Genomic DNA, 18,591 nt, shown 5'->3' with positions numbered 1-18,591 from the left:
CCAAGAAGTCCATAAATAATTATAGAAATTTATAACTGCTGTAACAGGGTGTGGTGTGTTGTTAGGTATTGCTACTAAATCAGTATTTTTTTCTGTTATTTTTGATTGCAAATTCAGCAATCCACTCTCCACTATAATTATTCATTTTTATAGACCTTCTTTGATCTATTTTCTCTTATATTTTCAGTATCAACATACTCCATTGAATTCATAGGGTGGAATTCAACACTGAACTATGACAGACGTTATGTTGGTGCAAGCATTTCAGATTGTTAGATGGAATGACACCCACTCCCACTCCTGCTCCTGTGCAGTGTTCTGTGGGATCTCCTGACATCCTCCACAATCAATTTTGGGGGTTGTAGAAGGAGAGTGAGGAGAAGGAGAGGGGGAAAGCTGTGTTGCTCAAGCTGAAGTTTTTGCATTGATGGGGCTCATTAGATTAATCCCACCCATAATTATTACTATCTTATGGTTTTGTTATGCTAATTCCACTAGGGACTAAAATACATGCCCAGACATCTCAGGGAATCCAGACTTCTATTCAGCAAAGCACTATTGTATTATACATACATGTAAGCCAGTTGTGGCCATCTAGGTCAGCCTTTCTCAATCTTAGCTCCCTAGATGTTGTTGGACTACGACTTCCATCATTCATAGCAAGTACGGCTGATGGTGAGGGATCATGTGAGTTGTACTTCAAGAACATCTGGGGACCTAGGGTTGAGAAGGCTGAGTTAGGTCCTAGATCAGGAATCCCCGAACTGAGCCCTCCAGATGTTTTGGCACTACAATTCCCATCATCCCTGACCACTGGTCTGTTAGTTAGGGATGATGGGAGTTGTAGTCCCAAAACATCTGGAGGGCTGAGTTTGGGGATGCCTGTCCTAAATGCTGGGATGGTCAAGATCTGGAGCACAGATAGGAAGATGAGGTGCACTTTGTTCTCAGTGTCATATCAAGTCTTATGGGACAAAGTAAGCAACCTCCAATCACTAAGCATATATGTGATTGTACATGGGAGAATATTCACAAAATGCAAGGGCAGATTCCTCTTCCATCCTTGAGAACACCAGAAGAGTCGCACCCTTTTGATGTACAAATAAATGGTTGCTATTCATTCCAAGTAAAGCCTTGAGCTTGAGGATTCTGGAGCAGTGGAAGCAGCATATGGGCATGCTTGACATTAGATGGCCAATCCTCCATTGAGAAAAGGGACTTGACTCAGTGGTAGAACACACATGTTCAGCTTGCAGAAGTTCCCAAATGAAGTCCACAGCATCTCCAGAATGGCTTGGAGAAACCCCAGTCTGAAACCCTGGAAGGCTGTTGTCAGTCAGTCTAGATAATACTGAGCGAAATGAACCGCTGGTCTCACTCAGTATAAGGTAGCTTCCTGTGTGCTTTTTATCCAATCCTTGGGAGGCTTTAGAATGTTTTTTGTGTGCAGAGCTTTACACACACATGGGCATTTTACTTCTACTTGGTGTTGAGATCAAGTTTTATTCTGGTTACGGCATTTGTATGTTGCTGTTCCACAGAGGAGCTCAAAGAATGTCAAATAGTTCTCTCACCTCTCCCAGTTTATCCTACCCTATGAGGTAGGCAAGGCTGAGAGATAGTGACTGATCACTCATGGTCAAGTGGAAATTTGAACCTGGGTCTCTCCGCATGGGCTCTAAATACAGTCATACTTCGGAACCTGAACGCCCTGGTACACATATTTTTTGGCTCCCAAACGATCAAAACCCGGAAGTGATCTGGTTTTCGAACGTTTTTCAGAAGCTGAATGTCCGATGCGGCTTCCGCTTGACTGCAGGAAGCTCCTGCAGCCATTTGGAAGCCACGCCTTGGTTTCTGAATGTTTCGGAAGTCAAATGGACTTCCGGAACGGATTCCATTCCAGTTTCGAGGTACAACTGTTTTAGTTTCCATGATGATGTCCCCTCCACCTTCTGAAAGCATTGAATTGCAAACAAAAACTGATCACCTAATTTTGTTTTGTCTCTGCTACTGAAATGGGATTTGATTCATAAAAATGGTATCTGTACAGTAGTGCAGCCTTATAACTGCTCCCTTGGGCCTTGTAACAGTGTTTGATTACATTGTCTCATGCTATTTTTCCACAGCAGGGATGGCTCTCTTGAAAAAGCACTGTTCTCATCTTTCGGTATGTGGCCCCATAGCTTTTAAATACCAGCTGGCCACAAGAGTTTATAGTGGAAAGAGGCCCACTCCTTTATTATATAGCAATCGGTGCAAACTCACCAGCTTTAGTGTGCATGAATCTGCTGCAACACCAATTAAGCAATTGGAAAGATATGGCCTGGAGAGCCATGTGAAATGAAAACCAACATTTGGTATTAGTGGTGTTGACCAAGTAGTAAGTTGGTGTGTGTTACTGCAAAAAGTGTTGCACACTGTGCAAATACTGCAGCCTACTTTAGCTAATGTGAGGGGTGTAGGCTTCTCTAACGGGTTTCTGCAGTATGCAGCTGGAGACTTCGTATCTAAATTTTAAAAGGCATACTTTCCGGTTAGGGAATCTGTTCTTGTCCAGCATGCAGCTTAACAGAGCAATTATTTTATGTGGTTAATGGATGATAAGGTGCATCATTTGAATATAACAGTCAGCCATGACGACTTCAAAGGGTCAAGCAGATTTCATTCATTTGGATTTGTGAACGCTATTCAACAACCTTCTTTTGTTTTGTTTTCCTGGTACATAACACGAAATATGATCTGCACCCCTTATTTCAGACAATGCACAACTTGTGGATAGTATTCAGTGGGTGGATGAGCAGAAGGCTACCTGTGCAATCAGTCTCTCTCTCCTACCACTGCAACCTCCTGTTCCCCCTAAAAAGCGAGTCCAGAGGGTCTGGGAACCTGCTGTGCCATGTCATAAGGGGCTGCAGAAAGAAGGGGGCATTGCTCAAGATTGGGCAGCAGAATCTTACACAAGCAGAGCTCTGCTGTGTTTGGAATCTCCACTTTTGTAAAAGAGAGATTTCCCTTCCTTCCCTGCAACTCACTTTTTCTCACAGGTGCTCAAGCTAACTTTTCCAGATACTGTGAGTTAATGCAGCTTTCCTGAATATTGCCGTTTATGAAATAATAGCAATGGATACAGCCAAATGTAATGTGGGTGGGTGTTCAGTTAGCTTTCCTGTGCAACTGCCAGAGTTGTGCACTCGTGACCTGTTACATCCCCCACCGTTGCAGTTCTAGGTCTCTCTTCAGAAACAGCTGCCAGTAAGCGCTGAGTTGTGCCAAACTGTGTGGTAGCCTCCTTGAGTGTACAAATGGAGACAGAAGAGACCACCAAACCGATTTCCACTTCTGACCTGAAGCAAAGTTTGAACTTTGGTTTCCGTAAAAAGATGACACGTGTAGTTACCTGCTGTGCAACTCAGCTGCATAAGTTTAATTTTTATTTTGCTACTGAACCAAATGGTTTTAAGTGAAATCTTAGACTTCTTTTTTTAAAAAAACACCTTGTTTTAACACTTTGAAATTACAGGATTAAAAAGAGGAGCTAGAGGAGCCTGGCTTGCCTTTATATGACAATGAAAGCAAAGTTTAATGCATATATGAATATGACCAGCTAATTAATTTAATGCAACGTTCTGTGTTTTTATGTATAATAAAGATCTGTATTCTTATGTAGAAGAGGTATTTGTATAGATCTAAGCATATAATAATTGTATACTATAAATAAATTATCTTTAGAATCCAAACAAAAATATTGTAAAGCAGATAATTAAAGTATAATTAAATTTAAATGTCTTGGTGAAAGAATATAAAAATATTTAAATTCAGCAGGCTAGTACATTTGCAGTTTTCTTTTATTAGGTGTGAAATCTAAGAATCCCCTGCCAACTCTTGAGGGCTCAATCCAGAATGTTGAATTGAAGTACTGCAGCACATCATTGGTCAAATGTGCCTCTGGGACCATGGGATCAATAAAAATTTGTGCCAAAGCCCCAGGTATGTGCAGCTGGACCATGTAAAAGTTTATAGCCTGTGTAGGAGAATTGGCCTTGCTTTTTACAAGGAGAGTTACTGAAACAAGAATTTATTCATTGTTCCTATGAATCAGATGTATTTTTAATTTTTTTGTTTTTAGAAACAGGATAGGATGATGTAGCATGGCATCGTCAAAGGTAAAAAATAAGAAACTGTGTTAAGGTGCTTTGGTCACTACAATTTTAAAGGCATTCAAAATCAACACAGGTCAAAATCAAGAGTCTGCTTGATAATACTCTGAATGCGAGTGTAGAAATTGAATTCTGCATCTCCATAATGATTAAGTTTTTGGGGGAAGAAATGAAACATTGTTTCCTCGAATGTTATGTAATGCCAGATACATGAAGTGCACAACATTTAAACTGTTTTGCATATGAATGTAAGATCTCTGCTGAGTATTACCTATATCTAAAATTGGATGGATTCTGTACCTGTGCTTAAATATATTGAATGCTGGTTTTCCTGTGGTTTTTTGGACTAAAAATCACAAAATGTCAGGTAAGAGCTTCCAATTTATGCCTCTGGAGAAAATGACAACTAGATAAATATAAGTGCCCTAACAGAATATGATTGTAGTCTTAGAATTAATGATCAATACATAAGATTCAGTTAAAAATCAGTAGAAAAAAATAGGGGCAGGGAATCAATTGCTAAAGCCTATTTTGGATCCAGTTAAGAGAAAACAACATGGCTACTTGAAAGTGTACCACCTGCTATAATTTACTCCTTAGGTAGATTTGCTGCTGCTGGACAAAAAAGGAAAGAAAAAGCCCTGCTTCTGATTTCTCCCTAAGGCCCCTATAAATGAGGCCAGTCCTATAATTGCAACCAGAAGGAGTGCAACACCTCACAGCAGAAAGATGACAAAAAGGCCAAAGCCAATTTGTGCAAAAGGAGATAATTGAAGTATTAGCTTCAGTCTTTTATGGCAAATCAAGAAAACTGATTTATAGCATATTAACAAATGTTCAGGTAAATTCGCAACAATATAGTTGACTTACGCACATTTCAACTATTAATCAAATCAAATAATTATTCCTTCAGACTAATAACTTATTATTCACCATTTGTGATCAAAACTAAGTTGCACCCACTGCAAATAATACTACCTTATAAGTCACTGTATTATTAATATCATGCAGACAAAACCAGTATAATTTTTGTTTCTTATCTCACCATTTTGATTCAATACACATTAAATAAGGAGCCCTAATTTTGGCAGCTCATTTTCACCTGCTGGCTAGACATTCCAGCCTCCTATGGCTGTTCAGTGGGCATAGTAATTCCATATTTAATAAAGAGGATACAACCAGTCTGGCCATCTATTCCCTAGGGATATCCATGCTAAATTATACATACAGCATCTCTTAAACAAGTGAGGTACATACAATTCTGTATCAGCAGCCCAAAAAGTGAGTGGTAAAATCTACAAATAATCACTGTTTCATACTGAAAACATATGCCAAAGAGAGAACAATGTATTCAGATTTTATGATTTTGACCTCAGAGTTTGACCATATTGATAAATCAGATTTATGTCAGAAAATTGAAAAACTGGTTTTAAAATGTTCGGCATTCCTATGTTCTTCCTCAGGACACTGGATATAGAGTAGTTTAGTCATGGAAAAAGCTGTTTTCTTCTAGTTAGTTTATGTTGCCATGGTTACACACCATGTCAACCCTCACGGTTTGCTGCTTACCACCCAGTTACAATATTGAAATGGCAAAACTGCAAAATCAGCCTAAGTTGGGGAGAACAGTGTTTTCTATGACCTGTCACTGTGAAACAGCAGTACAATGTCCTCTGAGGAAGGCATTTCAAATGTGTTGGGAATTCAGATACATTTTAAAGCTAATCTTTCAATAAATCTGGAGTCTTTGCACTGATTGGCCTTGCCCTTCTCTTGTTTTCCGTATTGTTCAGGTATGTAGCTGATCAGGAGAGCAGTGTATTGGACAGTCTCTCAGTCCTCTCAAAATATTTTTCTCCTGGCTTTGGGGCAGTTTCCCTAGTTTTTGACAAGTGGATGCGGCAGCCAGCAGCTGTCTTATCCAGTTAGTCCCATATGCATAAGGAAGCATTCATAATAATTATTTGGAGCAAGTGAATATGCTCTCTGTGATCTTTCAAGAGAAATTGCCTTCCACCTTACAAAGTCAATAAGGCTGAGGCTATGTTCAACCTACCACAGCATTGTGGCCAGTTGGCAGATTAGTCCTGACCTTGATTCACTTATCTTTGTCCTTTAGTCTTCATAGACTAAAGTCTTCAGTAGTCTTCCATAGCCTCCTCATGACACTTTTGTTCTCTTTCCAAAAACTGATTTTGAGGAGGCTTCTATTATAAGTGAGTGTATGTATGACTGGAGCTCATGTGTTCAAGTAACACCGAGAAGTAAACATTTAAAGATGTTTATTTTATATGTTGAAGCTCTGAAATCTAATGAATTTAATGCTTCCATAGAACATAGAACATAGCCCTGAAATACTTTGAATATACTTAAAATGTTTGCAGGTAAACTACTGATACCATCTTTTAACCTATGCAAATTATTTAATACATTCTGACCATTTTGTTGGAAATTATTATTTGCAGATTATTTCTGTCCTTAGTTATAGAAAAGGCAGTGTTATCTGGCTTCTTCAATACAATAAATGTCATTGTGATTATATAGTTCTCTGAGGTTCACTGAACATCTATTCACTAAACCACAATGTTGTTGTTATAATACACTTAGGAGATGGTGGAAAGGAGAAGCTGATCCCTTTAATTCAAGGCCCATCTGATACCAGAGATTTATACAGCAGCAAATGGCTTAATGAAAGCAGAAAGCCAGAGTCAATCCTTGCTCCAGATTTGTTTGCCTTCACAATTCAGATCCCTCAACATAAAGACTACAGCTACAATTCTGGTGAGTGCAGAAATTATCAGAAATATTCGTTATGTTATGTTCCTGTATCTAATATAGTACTCAGAAGGATGGTAAAGAGTGTTAAGGGAACCGATGGAAGCCAAGGGAAACTACATGTTTCTCACATTGTTTGTGAAATACGTTGAGAGGCACTGCAATCTCATTTGGAAAGCTGAAATTCAAGCCAGCTATTGGAATCTTCTTGTGTTCTGCTAAGGTATAGTATCTTAACACGGTCCAGGGTTGCTCTGCATATATATTGTCCTTGTGCTACTTTTATTTTTTAAAGGCATATGATTCATGCTTTACTGTAGGGGTTGCCAGCCCATTGCCTGGCAGGTTCCAATGTGCCTTCCAGTCCCTTTTACGAAGCCTGTGAAATGTTTGAATAAATCTCCTTTGAAACCCATAATGCACATGAGTTTCTGTTTCTGCACTGGTTGACCTCTCCTATGCTGACCCCTAAACATGCCCACATTTCACTGGATGCCAGGATTGGGCACCTACCCTCCTTCTTTTCTGAACTGAGTAGGGATACAAAAAGCTTCTATCTGTCAGTGAGCACAGCAGTGGCTGACCTACAGGTAGGTGCCTTTTTTCCTTTTCTTTTTGTGGCCGTTCCCATGCAATGTTGTGTTTCTCTCTCTCTTTCTGCTCTCTTAAATGTGGCAGAAACTCCTGCAACGGCTGTTTTGTGTCTGCTGCCTATGACACTTTCACAAAATTCCAGGTGGAGCTACTGGCCCCAAAAGGTTGGCAACTACTTTAGTGCTATGTGGACAAGCCTGAGCCAAATGTTGAGCTCTCATGCTGCCCCTTCTTCTCTAATAGATTTCATAGCAAGTCAACTTCAAACCATACTTCGTAACGATGACTTGTTAAACGAACCAGGATTTCTGGTTCAGACATGACATTAAGAAAGCGTTCTGTAACAGTCAGAATAAACTCCACTGAAGTCCTCCTCCCAACTGGGGGTGGGGGAGGTGAAAGAGGAATGGGGAGCAAGTTAGCTTGATATTTCACTCAGGCTTGCTCAGGCAGTGCTAAACAATGGTTTAGCATAAAATGTGAACACAGTCTAAGTGTTTGCTACATTAAATGACTGAAATGTTATTAGGAGCTCTTTAGAATTCTGTGCAAACTAGGTATTTAGCTTTTAGTCTTGCTTTTAGCTGTACACATTTTGAATGTTGGGTGGCAACTCTGAGCCGTTCCTTGCCGCTTTCCATCATTTTGTTTATTTATTTAACAAAATTTATATACCGCTTGATTGTAATGAAACCTCTAAGCAGTTTACAAGAAATCATACCTGTTTGCAGGATGTCATGGAGACCCCTTAATTGGGCAAGCGTGAAAAATGAGGATGGAATCCAAGAATTTTAATTGGCTGAAAAAAGCCAGGCTTTGGTTTTAACTCTCATGCTCAGCATATTTTGTTAGTAATTCAATATATTCTTTAAACATTGAGAGCTGCCTCCAGTTTTTGAAAGAAGCCTCCCCCCCCCGCTTTAGATCAGACCAAGATGCATGATGAGAGGAAGTGCTCCCTTGTCATTTCATTTAACCATCTGAAGTGGTTTCAGGCTAGTGATATGCAGCATACATACTCAGACATAATGCTGCATTTCATATTTGCAAATTAGCCTGATTTGTCCACCTGTTTTCAGAGGGCAAAAGCAATCAGGAAGGTTGGTTGTAACAAGTTTTGAATGTGAAGACTCAGAAACTGTTTAACTTGCAGAAAGAATGAGACAGTAAAAGTAATAAATGAGTTGGGAAAGCAGATTGAAATAAACCAAATCAAACCATAAGATACTAAAACACAAGTTTTTTATTTTTACTTACGTAGTTTGGAAAATTTGTTCACCACCCCAAGGTGGCTTTTGTTCCTAGTTACTGGAGTCCATTGCATGGGAATCTCCCAATTGTGCATGTATAATGTAATAAGAAATAACTTGATTTTGCAATAATATTCAACTATATGCCATATTTCCTTAGTAATGTTGAAGTTTGATCTTTTTTGCTTTTGTTAATCCTGTAGAAGTCATGCAAAAAACAACACTATAAATTTGTTTCAAGTATTTGCAATGCAACAGGTCATACTTTTCAAAGCGATAACTTCTTTTTCTTTCTTAATTTTTTATGGGAAAATCTAGGCCTTTCTGCATCCTAATAATGTTTGGTGTGGTAGGATATTTCACATATTACCTTTTTTACTTCTCCCCCAAAGTACAAGGAACAAGTCCCATACTGCAATCTGCAGGAACATAAATTATAGCAGCAACAACAATGTTACTTGATACTTCCATACTTTGTAAAGGTTAATTTTGTTCAGTGGGGTTAATTGGAAAGGAAGGGATGGGCATAAAATCCAGGTTTGCTGCCTCACTTTTTTTTCCCCATTCAGGAGAGGGCAAAATGAAGTTGCCCATATTTCTCATTCGTAATTCAGCTCCAAGATGCCATCAACTCTAAAAGGGTCTAGACTTAAAACAGTGTGGCTTTAAAATATATATATATATATATATATATATATGCAGGTTTTGGTGTCCTCGGGTGTCTTCCCGTGTAAAAGTTGGGGTGTCTAGGCGACGTTTCGACGAGGTCTCACTCGTCATCTTCAGGCTGGTGCTTTCGGCTTCTTGTTACTGGAACAGAGCAGGATCTCAGTGTTTGAGTTCCTATAAATACTGTCGAGGAGGTGTGGTGTATAGCCTCCAATGTTCTGGGCAGAGAGGCAGTTCCCAGGCTAGTGTGCCTTTTCTTCTTTTGTTCCTTAATTGCTTGGGGGATATCTTGAGTGATTTCTTGAGTGATATCCTGAGTACCACTTAGGTGGGTCATTAGGTATGGATTAGTTGCTAAAGCCTTTGTGTCTTGACCTCTTGAACTTTGTGAAGAGTTTTTCTGAGAAGATGGCTGTACTGCATTTAGTTGTGCTCTGGCTTGGCTTCGTGTATAGGGGCGAGCTGTGGTTTTGTGGCCTGTGCCAGCCAGATCTGTGTAGGGATTGCAGGGGGGTGCAGCATCCGGAGGTGCCACCATGGTTTGGCTACTGGATGGTGTCTGTAATTTATCTGTGGAGAGGGTCTGGGTTTGGGTCTGGTGTGGTTGATTGGTGATGGCGTTCTGTGTGCCTCTGGATCTGGTGTCAGTTTTTGTGGGGAGGGCTAATTTCCAGATGTCTGGCAAGCGGGATGTGTCGTCACGCTTGTTCATGTTGTGAGGGTGTTTCTCTATCTCGATGGCTTCCATGATTATTCTCTTGTGGTGATGTTCCAATATCAAAACAGCCTTTTGCGCCAACCAAAAAATAGCCAATATCCTCAGAAACCCCAAGGATAAAATCCAGTTGGAAAACCAAGGGGTCTATGAAATACCCTGCAAAGTCTGCCCAGCCACGTACATTGGACAAACAAACAGACGAATAAATGCACGTATCGCAGAACACAAGAATGCCGTCAAAAAAGAAGAAAAAACTTCCTCTCTTTTCCAACACATGAAAGAAACAGGACACGAAATTAATTTTGCAGATTCCAAATTGCTCTCTAACATGGAACATCACCACAAGAGAATAATCATGGAAGCCATCGAGATAGAGAAACACCCTCACAACATGAACAAGCGTGACGACACATCCCGCTTGCCAGACATCTGGAAATTAGCCCTCCCCACAAAAACTGACACCAGATCCAGAGGCACACAGAACGCCATCACCAATCAACCACACCAGACCCAAACCCAGACCCTCTCCACAGATAAATTACAGACACCATCCAGTAGCCAAACCATGGTGGCACCTCCGGATGCTGCACCCCCCTGCAATCCCTACACAGATCTGGCTGGCACAGGCCACAAAACCACAGCTCGCCCCTATACACGAAGCCAAGCCAGAGCACAACTAAATGCAGTACAGCCATCTTCTCAGAAAAACTCTTCACAAAGTTCAAGAGGTCAAGACACAAAGGCTTTAGCAACTAATCCATACCTAATGACCCACCTAAGTGGTACTCAGGATATCACTCAAGAAATCACTCAAGATATCCCCCAAGCAATTAAGGAACAAAAGAAGAAAAGGCACACTAGCCTGGGAACTGCCTCTCTGCCCAGAACATTGGAGGCTATACACCACACCTCCTCGACAGTATTTATAGGAACTCAAACACTGAGATCCTGCTCTGTTCCAGTAACAAGAAGCCGAAAGCACCAGCCTGAAGATGACGAGTGAGACCTCGTCGAAACATCGCCTAGACACCCCAACTTTTACACGGGAAGACACCCGAGGACACCAAAACCTGCATTCCTATACCCGTGAAAATCTACGAAAGCAAATATATATATATATATATATATATATATATATATATATATATATATATATATATTAGGTAAACACACATGATCAAAATATTTAATACATTAACTGATGGGCTTTTTAAATGTACAATAAATGCATTAAAACATTGTAGTAATTAAAGACAATTCACGTTTATGATTTGGGCATAAAAGCATAAAAATGATACCCATCTATCTTGTTACATTTCCTCTTCTCTCCCTGAGGACTTAACTATGTACTTTATCTGTAATTGTTGCCAGTTTTCTATCACGTTCCCACTGGATTTCTGGTGCAAAAAAAATCTTATCCTCCTGCTGACAGAGCTTGCTTGAATGATTTCATGCTCTTAGCATTTTTGTTCACGGGAATTAGGAGCAAAATGTAACTGCAGCTGAACATAGCATCTATTTTTGTAATTTTGAAGTTTATATGCCATTATTGGAACTAAATGAAGAGATACAGGTGTTCTCCAGCTCTAGTCTATTGGGATTTCTTGATGGCCGAAGCTTGAAAAGAAAATGCATGTGTTTTCAGAGTCAAACAGCAGCTGTGAGACAAGGATTTATGCTTTTCTCAGAACTTTGGGATTTCAAAATGTTACATTTAATCACAGGCACAGAAAGAGAGCAAATGTTAAAGATGTTACATCTGAAAGTAGGGATTGATCTCTTTACCATACCAGTCAGTTGTGGGAATAGAGGAACAAAATAGTCTTTAATCTTAATATGAATAATTTCAAAAGTATTATGATAGCTGCCAGTACTCCGTGGTCAAGGTATTTTCACTGGGGCACGGAATAATTTAATCTTTCCCACAGAATTTGATATATTTTCATTACTTTATCTTTGAATGCTTGGTAAGAGTCCTGTAAAGTTTGATGAAGCCAACAGTAATTATTTTAAAGTCTCATTGAATTTAAGTCCCTCTGAAATCAGTTGGACTTAAAAATGTCCTTTTGTAATTTTGAAGAGCAGATTTAAAATAGTTTAAATTCTTACATAGGGTTTGTTTAGGTAAAAATAATATCAAGATGAGTATTTGATAGTTCATTGTCCATAATCTCCATGAGGAATGAGAGCCATCTACAATTTCTAAATTGCTTCTGTCTCTCTTAGGGAGATTTCCAGATGGCACTGTGTGGAAATATCTCATCATATTTTGTGTGAAACTAATAATAAAAAAATGTACATAATATAACAGAATACACTGGCAATAACAGAAAGTTGACCACATAAATGCTAAATAAAATGGCTGTGGCACCATTTACTTTCCTTGGAGGTGTGGCAGAACAGATAGAGTTTAACCTGCGCTCTATTATTGATGGTGTTTCTTGATAGGCTTTTTTTTGGAAAAGAAATTTCACAGCTTTGTCAACCAATGTGCATGCACACACATGCAGCCCAGCTCCAAACCAATACAGAATGAGTCTGTCTAGAGCAGAGTTTAGGAAAAGAGCCCCATCTGATTATGTCAGTTGTCCAAGGGGAAGTAATCTCTAAGGTACTTGGTGTCCAGGCCATTTCACACTATATAGCACTAGCACCTGATGATAGTAATATATACACACACACACACACACACACACACACACACACACACACACATGCTTAACCTCTTTAAAGGGACAACAACATTCCAACAGCAGTCATTGAATTAGTACATGCTTTGCTGTGGTATGTTTCTGAATTAGGGTCTGTGTTTCATAGTTGCTATTAGATACTTTTATGGGTTGAAGAAATTGTTTTTTTCTGATGCTATGCAGGTTCTCCTCCTGCCAGATCCTGTGGTGAGGTCATAGTTCTGTATTTATGATGTAATGTTCTGTTCCTATGGAAATTGTGATACAGCAAATTCAGCATTTCAGATTTATAAAGATTAAATAGGAGAAACAGAAGGGATATGAGCAAATGCAGGACTTTAAAAATGAAATCTTGCTGATTTAGAAACAATAGCAGCCATAAGAATTAAATTATAGCTATTCGAAAGGTTTAGCTAATGTAAATAGCTATAATCTCCTTTAAGTTGTTTCTACAAGTGTAAGTGATTTCTTTTGTACTCTGTAAAGGGGCTTTGGATACTTCAGAGAACCTTGTTCAGCCCCAAATCACTTCTGCATCTGCTAGCTTATAAAAATCTGTGACAGTTTTAGGGTTATGAAATGTTGTGATCTAGCTACCTATAGCAAGTGAGAAACAATGCATTTCCTGTGTTGCTCCTGTTGCAATTTCAGATTATGTTAGTGGCATGTTGTTGTTACTGTTTCGTCGTTTAGTCGTGTCCGAGTCTTCATGACCCCATGGACCAGATTACGCCAGGCACTCCTGTCTTCCACTGCCTCCTGCAGCTTGGTCAAACTCATGCTGGTAGCTTCGAGAACACTGTCCAACCATCTCGTCCTCTGTCGTCCCCTTCTCCTTGTGCCCTCAATCTTTCCCAACACCAGGGTCTTTTCCAGGGAGTCTTCTCTTCTCATGAGGTGGCCAAAGTATTGGAGCCTCAGCTTTAGGATCTGTCCTTCCAGTGAGCACTCAGGGCTGATTTCCTTAAGAATGGATAGGTTGGATCTTCTTGCAGTCCATGGGACTCTCAAGAGTCTCCTCCAGCACCATAATTCAAAAGCATCAATTCTTCGGCGATCAGCCTTCTTTATGGTCCAGCTCTCACTTCCATACATCACTACTGGGAAAACCATAGCTTTAACCTTGTTGGCAAGGTGATGTCTCTGCTTTTTAAGATGCTGTTTAGGTTTGTAATTGCTTTTCTCCTAAGAAGCAGACATCTTTTAATTTCATGACTGCTGTCACCATCTGCAGTGATCATGGAGCCCAAGAAAGTAAAATCTTTCACTGCCTCCATTTCTTCCCCTTCTGTTTGCCAGGAGGTGATGGGATGATCTTAGTTTTTTTGATGTTGAGCTTCAGACCATATTTTGTGCTCTCCTCTTTCACCCTCATTAAAAGGTTCTTTAATTCCTCCTCACTTTCTGTCATCAAGGTTGTATCATCTGCATATCTGAGGTTGTTGATATTTCTTCCAGCAATCTTAATTCCGGTTTAGGATTCATCCAGCCCAGCCTTTCGCATGATGAATTCTGCATATAAGTTAAATAACCAGGGAGACAATATACAGCCTTGTCGTACTCCTTTCCCAATTTTGAACCAATCAGTTGTTCCATATCCAGTTCTAACTGTAGCTTCTTGTCCCACATAGAGATTTCTCAGGAGACAGATGAGGTGATCAGGCACTCCCATTTCTTTAAGAACTTGCCATGTGGTCAACACAGTCAAAGGCTTTTGCATAGTCAATCAAGCAGTAGAAGATGCTTTTCTGGAACTCTCTAGCTTTCTCCATAATCCAGCGCATTTTTGCAATTTGGTCTTTGGTTCCTCTGCTCCTTTGAAATCCAGCTTGCACTTCTGAGAGTTCTGGGTCCACATACTGCTTAAGCCTGCCTTGTAGAATTTTAAGCATAACCATGCTAGCGTGTGAAATGAGTGCAATTGTGCAGTAGTTGGAGCATTCTTTGGCACTGCCCTTCTTTGGAATTGGGATGTAGACTGATTTCCAATCCTCTGGCCACTGCTGAGTTTTCCAAACTAGCTGGCATATTGAGTGTAGCACCTTATGTTAGGGGCATATTATAGTGCAATTCCAAAGCTTTCTGCATAGGCACAACTGTTGGTTAATCAGGGAATAGTGGTGGTTTTATAGACAAAGGAAGTTAGTTCCATGCACTACAGTTCTGTGTATGTAGTTCTATGCTTTATGGAATGTACCTGTATTTTTGTGCCTGTTCATTGTAGTGGCTGTAGCCTCAATAATCTGCCAGGACCAGGTCTACTACCCATACACTGAAATGTACAAACCCTTCCCTTGTTGTGCTTTTTATTTATTTGATTTATTTATCAAATTTCTATCCTGCTTCATGATACATAAGGACCCACAGGGCACTTTATATATGAAATAATACAGCGCAATTACACTAAGGCAATTTTTACCATCTCTAACAAATAGCATAGCTCTGAGGTAGCATATCCTCTCCACCTCACCCCACCCCATGCAGCTTTCATTAGGTCATTGAGGCTTTTTCCATTGCTATTTCATTCCCTCAATTGCTGGCAATGGCTGTGTGTTCCTTACTGACTTCCCCTGTGGACTGCTGGTCTTTTTGCTATCTAAGTGCAGGGAAGGAGAAGACCAATGCAGCCACTGTGAACTGCAGAATGATGGCAGCTAGAAGTTCCCCTTGCCTTTCTGTTTCCTCGTTAGTCCCTTCCTGAAGGATTTCAGATCCTTTTGCCATTCAAGTGCAGAGGAGAATTTTAGCTTGTCTCCATGAGCTAGTAGTGGTGACAGGGAGGGAACTACAGTCATACCTTGGTTTTCAAATGCCTTGGGAGTCCAGCGTTCTGGTTTCAAAAACCAGAAGTGATTGTTCCATTTTTCGAATGTTCTTTGGAACTCGAACGTCCACCATGACTTCCACGGCTTCCAATTGGCTGCAGGAGCTTCATGCAGCCAATCAGAAGCTGCGCCTTGGTTCCCAAATATTTTGGAAGTTGAACGGATTCCGTTTGACTTCCAAGGTACCACTGTAGTTTGGACTGGTGGGAAATTTAGGACAGGAGTGGGGAACCTGATAAAATGTTAGCAGTGGTGTCTCCAGTTCTGTGTCTGCTATTCAATATATTGTGTCCTCCACATCTGGATTCTCAGTTCTGTTTGGATACATTCCCTTGTCTGCTTTTTGGTCAATGCTACACAAAGTACTTCACTAAGGGTAGCTCCTATCTTTTGGTTAGTTTACACCAGATCTCTTTTGATATAGACTTCCTACTACAGAAGTGAGATGGTGGCAACAAGAAACAGGCACATTCATTCCTTACACTTATTAATTGGAGTGGCAGATAAATAGCTCCACATTCCAAACATTGCACATGTTTACTACTTTCAGGAAGAAGGTCAGGTGGACTAAAACTCTGAATGAGCTCAGGGAGAATGACCCTCAGGGAGGGAGAGAGTTGGCTATGTTTAGCTTGGAGTAGACTGAGAAGATGATGGCCATCTTCAAATATCTGAAGGGCTGTCATATGAAAGATGGAGCAAGCTTGTTTTCTTCTGCTCCAGAGTGTAATACCCGAATCAATGGATTCAAATTATCAGAAAAGAGTTTCCGACTAAACATGTTTGGACCCATGTTTGGTTATAATGAAGGTTCTTACACCCTTAATGCCAAACCGACTGGGACTGCACAGCTGCTTTTTCTCTAAAATAAAAATGGCCAGGTTGGACTCCTCTTGTGAAGCAAGAGTTTATCCAGCTCAGGCTGTGGAAGTGACAAAGCAGGAATGAACACTTAACACACTGCTCATTCACAGTAAACTACAATAAGGCCCAAAGTCAGGCCAATTTTTGCATGTAAACACAGTGGCTGCATTCAGGCGTATCATTGTGCTATGACCTAGTGTTAGGATCCAGCCTTAGCAAGCCTTGGTATTGTGGACTCTCCCCTCCACTAGCATGGCTGTGATTAGGAATTCAGAAGCTTTCATTTCCTTTTCCCAATTAATCAGTGTTTGCCATTCTATCCAAACACTAACTCTGAATGGTCTTAATGATAGTTTATTGAAACAAACCAGCTTTTTAAACCTAGGGTTAAAGATAGCTTGTTTTAATAATCTATAGTTAAGACTAACCAAAGTTGGTCTAGGTTTGCATGAAACGTAAAACTTGGTTAGTCAACAGCAGATGTGAAAGCTTCTGCCCGGGTGGGGGGTATATGAGCCTTAGACTCATTCCTGTAATGATAAACTCTCATTTATTCTTATGTCCAAATGCAGGTATTGGCCCAGTTACTTTTCAGTGTTACTCTCCAGCCCTTGGGTTCTTTTGGCTTTGAACCTCCAGTAAGGCAAAGTAAAATATATGTGAGAGGCAGAAATATTTGAGAGGGAGCTGAGGATGTAGCTGCTTTCAAATTCCCTTGCCTCTTTCTGCTTATTAATAATTACTGCTAAATTTGGGTATTAATGATTGTTTTAGTACATATTTGTACATGAACTGGTTTCAAAGCAGCTGCATATGAATTGTATGTGTTATAATTTGCCTTCCAGCTGTGATTGTATAATAGATACTTGATTATTTCCATTGAGAGAACAAGGAAGTCCTTAAGGCTAACTGCTGAGAGTATGAAAGCTTTATATCCCTCTAACCTAAACATTTTCTAGTCATTAGACAGACGAGGGAAGCCCTCCATTCCACCTCTTTTTCGCTCATTTTGAGGACCTCAAAAAGCACATTTAGTGCTGAAGTCCATGCTGGTTATTAATGCTTCTCATTTACTTAAATGGTGAATATTTTGTCAATGTAGCCCAGCAATAATATATCTCTTTTTTATGCTGCTGACTGAAATGTAGTAATTTGTTTGCATGCAACAAGTAATTTAGCACATATTTGGCAACTTGCATACTAATTTTTGATGGTTTATTTATTGGGCAACATTTGCAGAAGAAAATGGTACACTTGTTATGTGTTTTGGATTTTTTGGTAATGCATTTTAACATATGAAACTATCAGATAATTTTAAATCTTAAGTCTAAAATTAATAAAGAATTAAAAATAATTTATCTTAATTTCTCCCACTATTAGTAAAGTACGGTATAAGGCAAACAGACCCTCCAATAGGGATGGCTAAACACAAATGTTAATGTATTTGGAGTGAAACATCTTTATTAAGTTAATACAAGATGTAGTCGTGCCCTACTTGAATTACTCATTTATAATAGCTGAGCAGCAGCCTGCATGTGGACTTTGAAATCCTGGGAAAATAAGATGCATGCATGCATTCTGAAGTCTTTGCTTTAAACAGCTGGAAAATGTTCCAGTGAGTAGTCAGCTACTAGCTGGTGTCTATTGTTTCTGTCTTCAGGGAGACATGATCAGTTTAATTACTGACTAGCTTCATTATTCCTTAGTCACATTATGAGTTGTGAACTTGGTCAGTTTATATAACTTCAAGGTTTAATTGGCCGTATTACATAATTATTCTTCTCCTTTGTCTCTTCTTTGTGACTGTCTACAAACATAAGCAACTCCTTCAGTAACTTGAACTCAATTACAGTTAAGTTTGACAAGTGAGTTGTCATTTTTGACATGTGCAACCAGGATAATATCCAGAGCCAATGTTTTGGCAGCTAGAAAGCCAAATATAAGAGCAAAAAAGGTTGTTCAATGTTTTTATTGTACTGTGGCACATAATTTTAATAATGATACAAGTTGAGGAAAATATGTACCTATTCAATATCCAACAGTGTG

The 18,591-nt window shown here is 39.6% G+C and overlaps 1 protein-coding gene across 11 annotated transcripts in view; it reads left to right on the top strand.

Annotated features, from left to right (window-relative positions):
* VPS13B (vacuolar protein sorting 13 homolog B) overlaps nt 1-18,591 on the top strand; it is a 357,629-nt gene that overhangs the window by 100,728 nt on the left and 238,310 nt on the right. For all 11 annotated transcript variants that reach the window (XR_013393869.1, XR_013393870.1, XR_013393871.1 and 8 more), the window contains exons 18-19: nt 3,856-3,990; nt 6,768-6,941. Coding sequence is in view for 7 of the 11 variants with exons in the window: in XM_077932818.1 (XP_077788944.1) it covers nt 3,856-3,990; nt 6,768-6,941 (309 nt within the window). In the remaining 4 variants the exon portion in view is untranslated. The remainder of the gene's footprint in view (nt 1-3,855; nt 3,991-6,767; nt 6,942-18,591) is intronic.

The sequence above is a fragment of the Podarcis muralis genome, chromosome 8 (genome assembly GCF_964188315.1).
Source record: "Podarcis muralis chromosome 8, rPodMur119.hap1.1, whole genome shotgun sequence".
NCBI classification, from domain to species: Eukaryota; Metazoa; Chordata; class Lepidosauria; order Squamata; family Lacertidae; genus Podarcis; species Podarcis muralis.
This window is presented reverse-complemented; position numbering and strand designations above follow the sequence as displayed.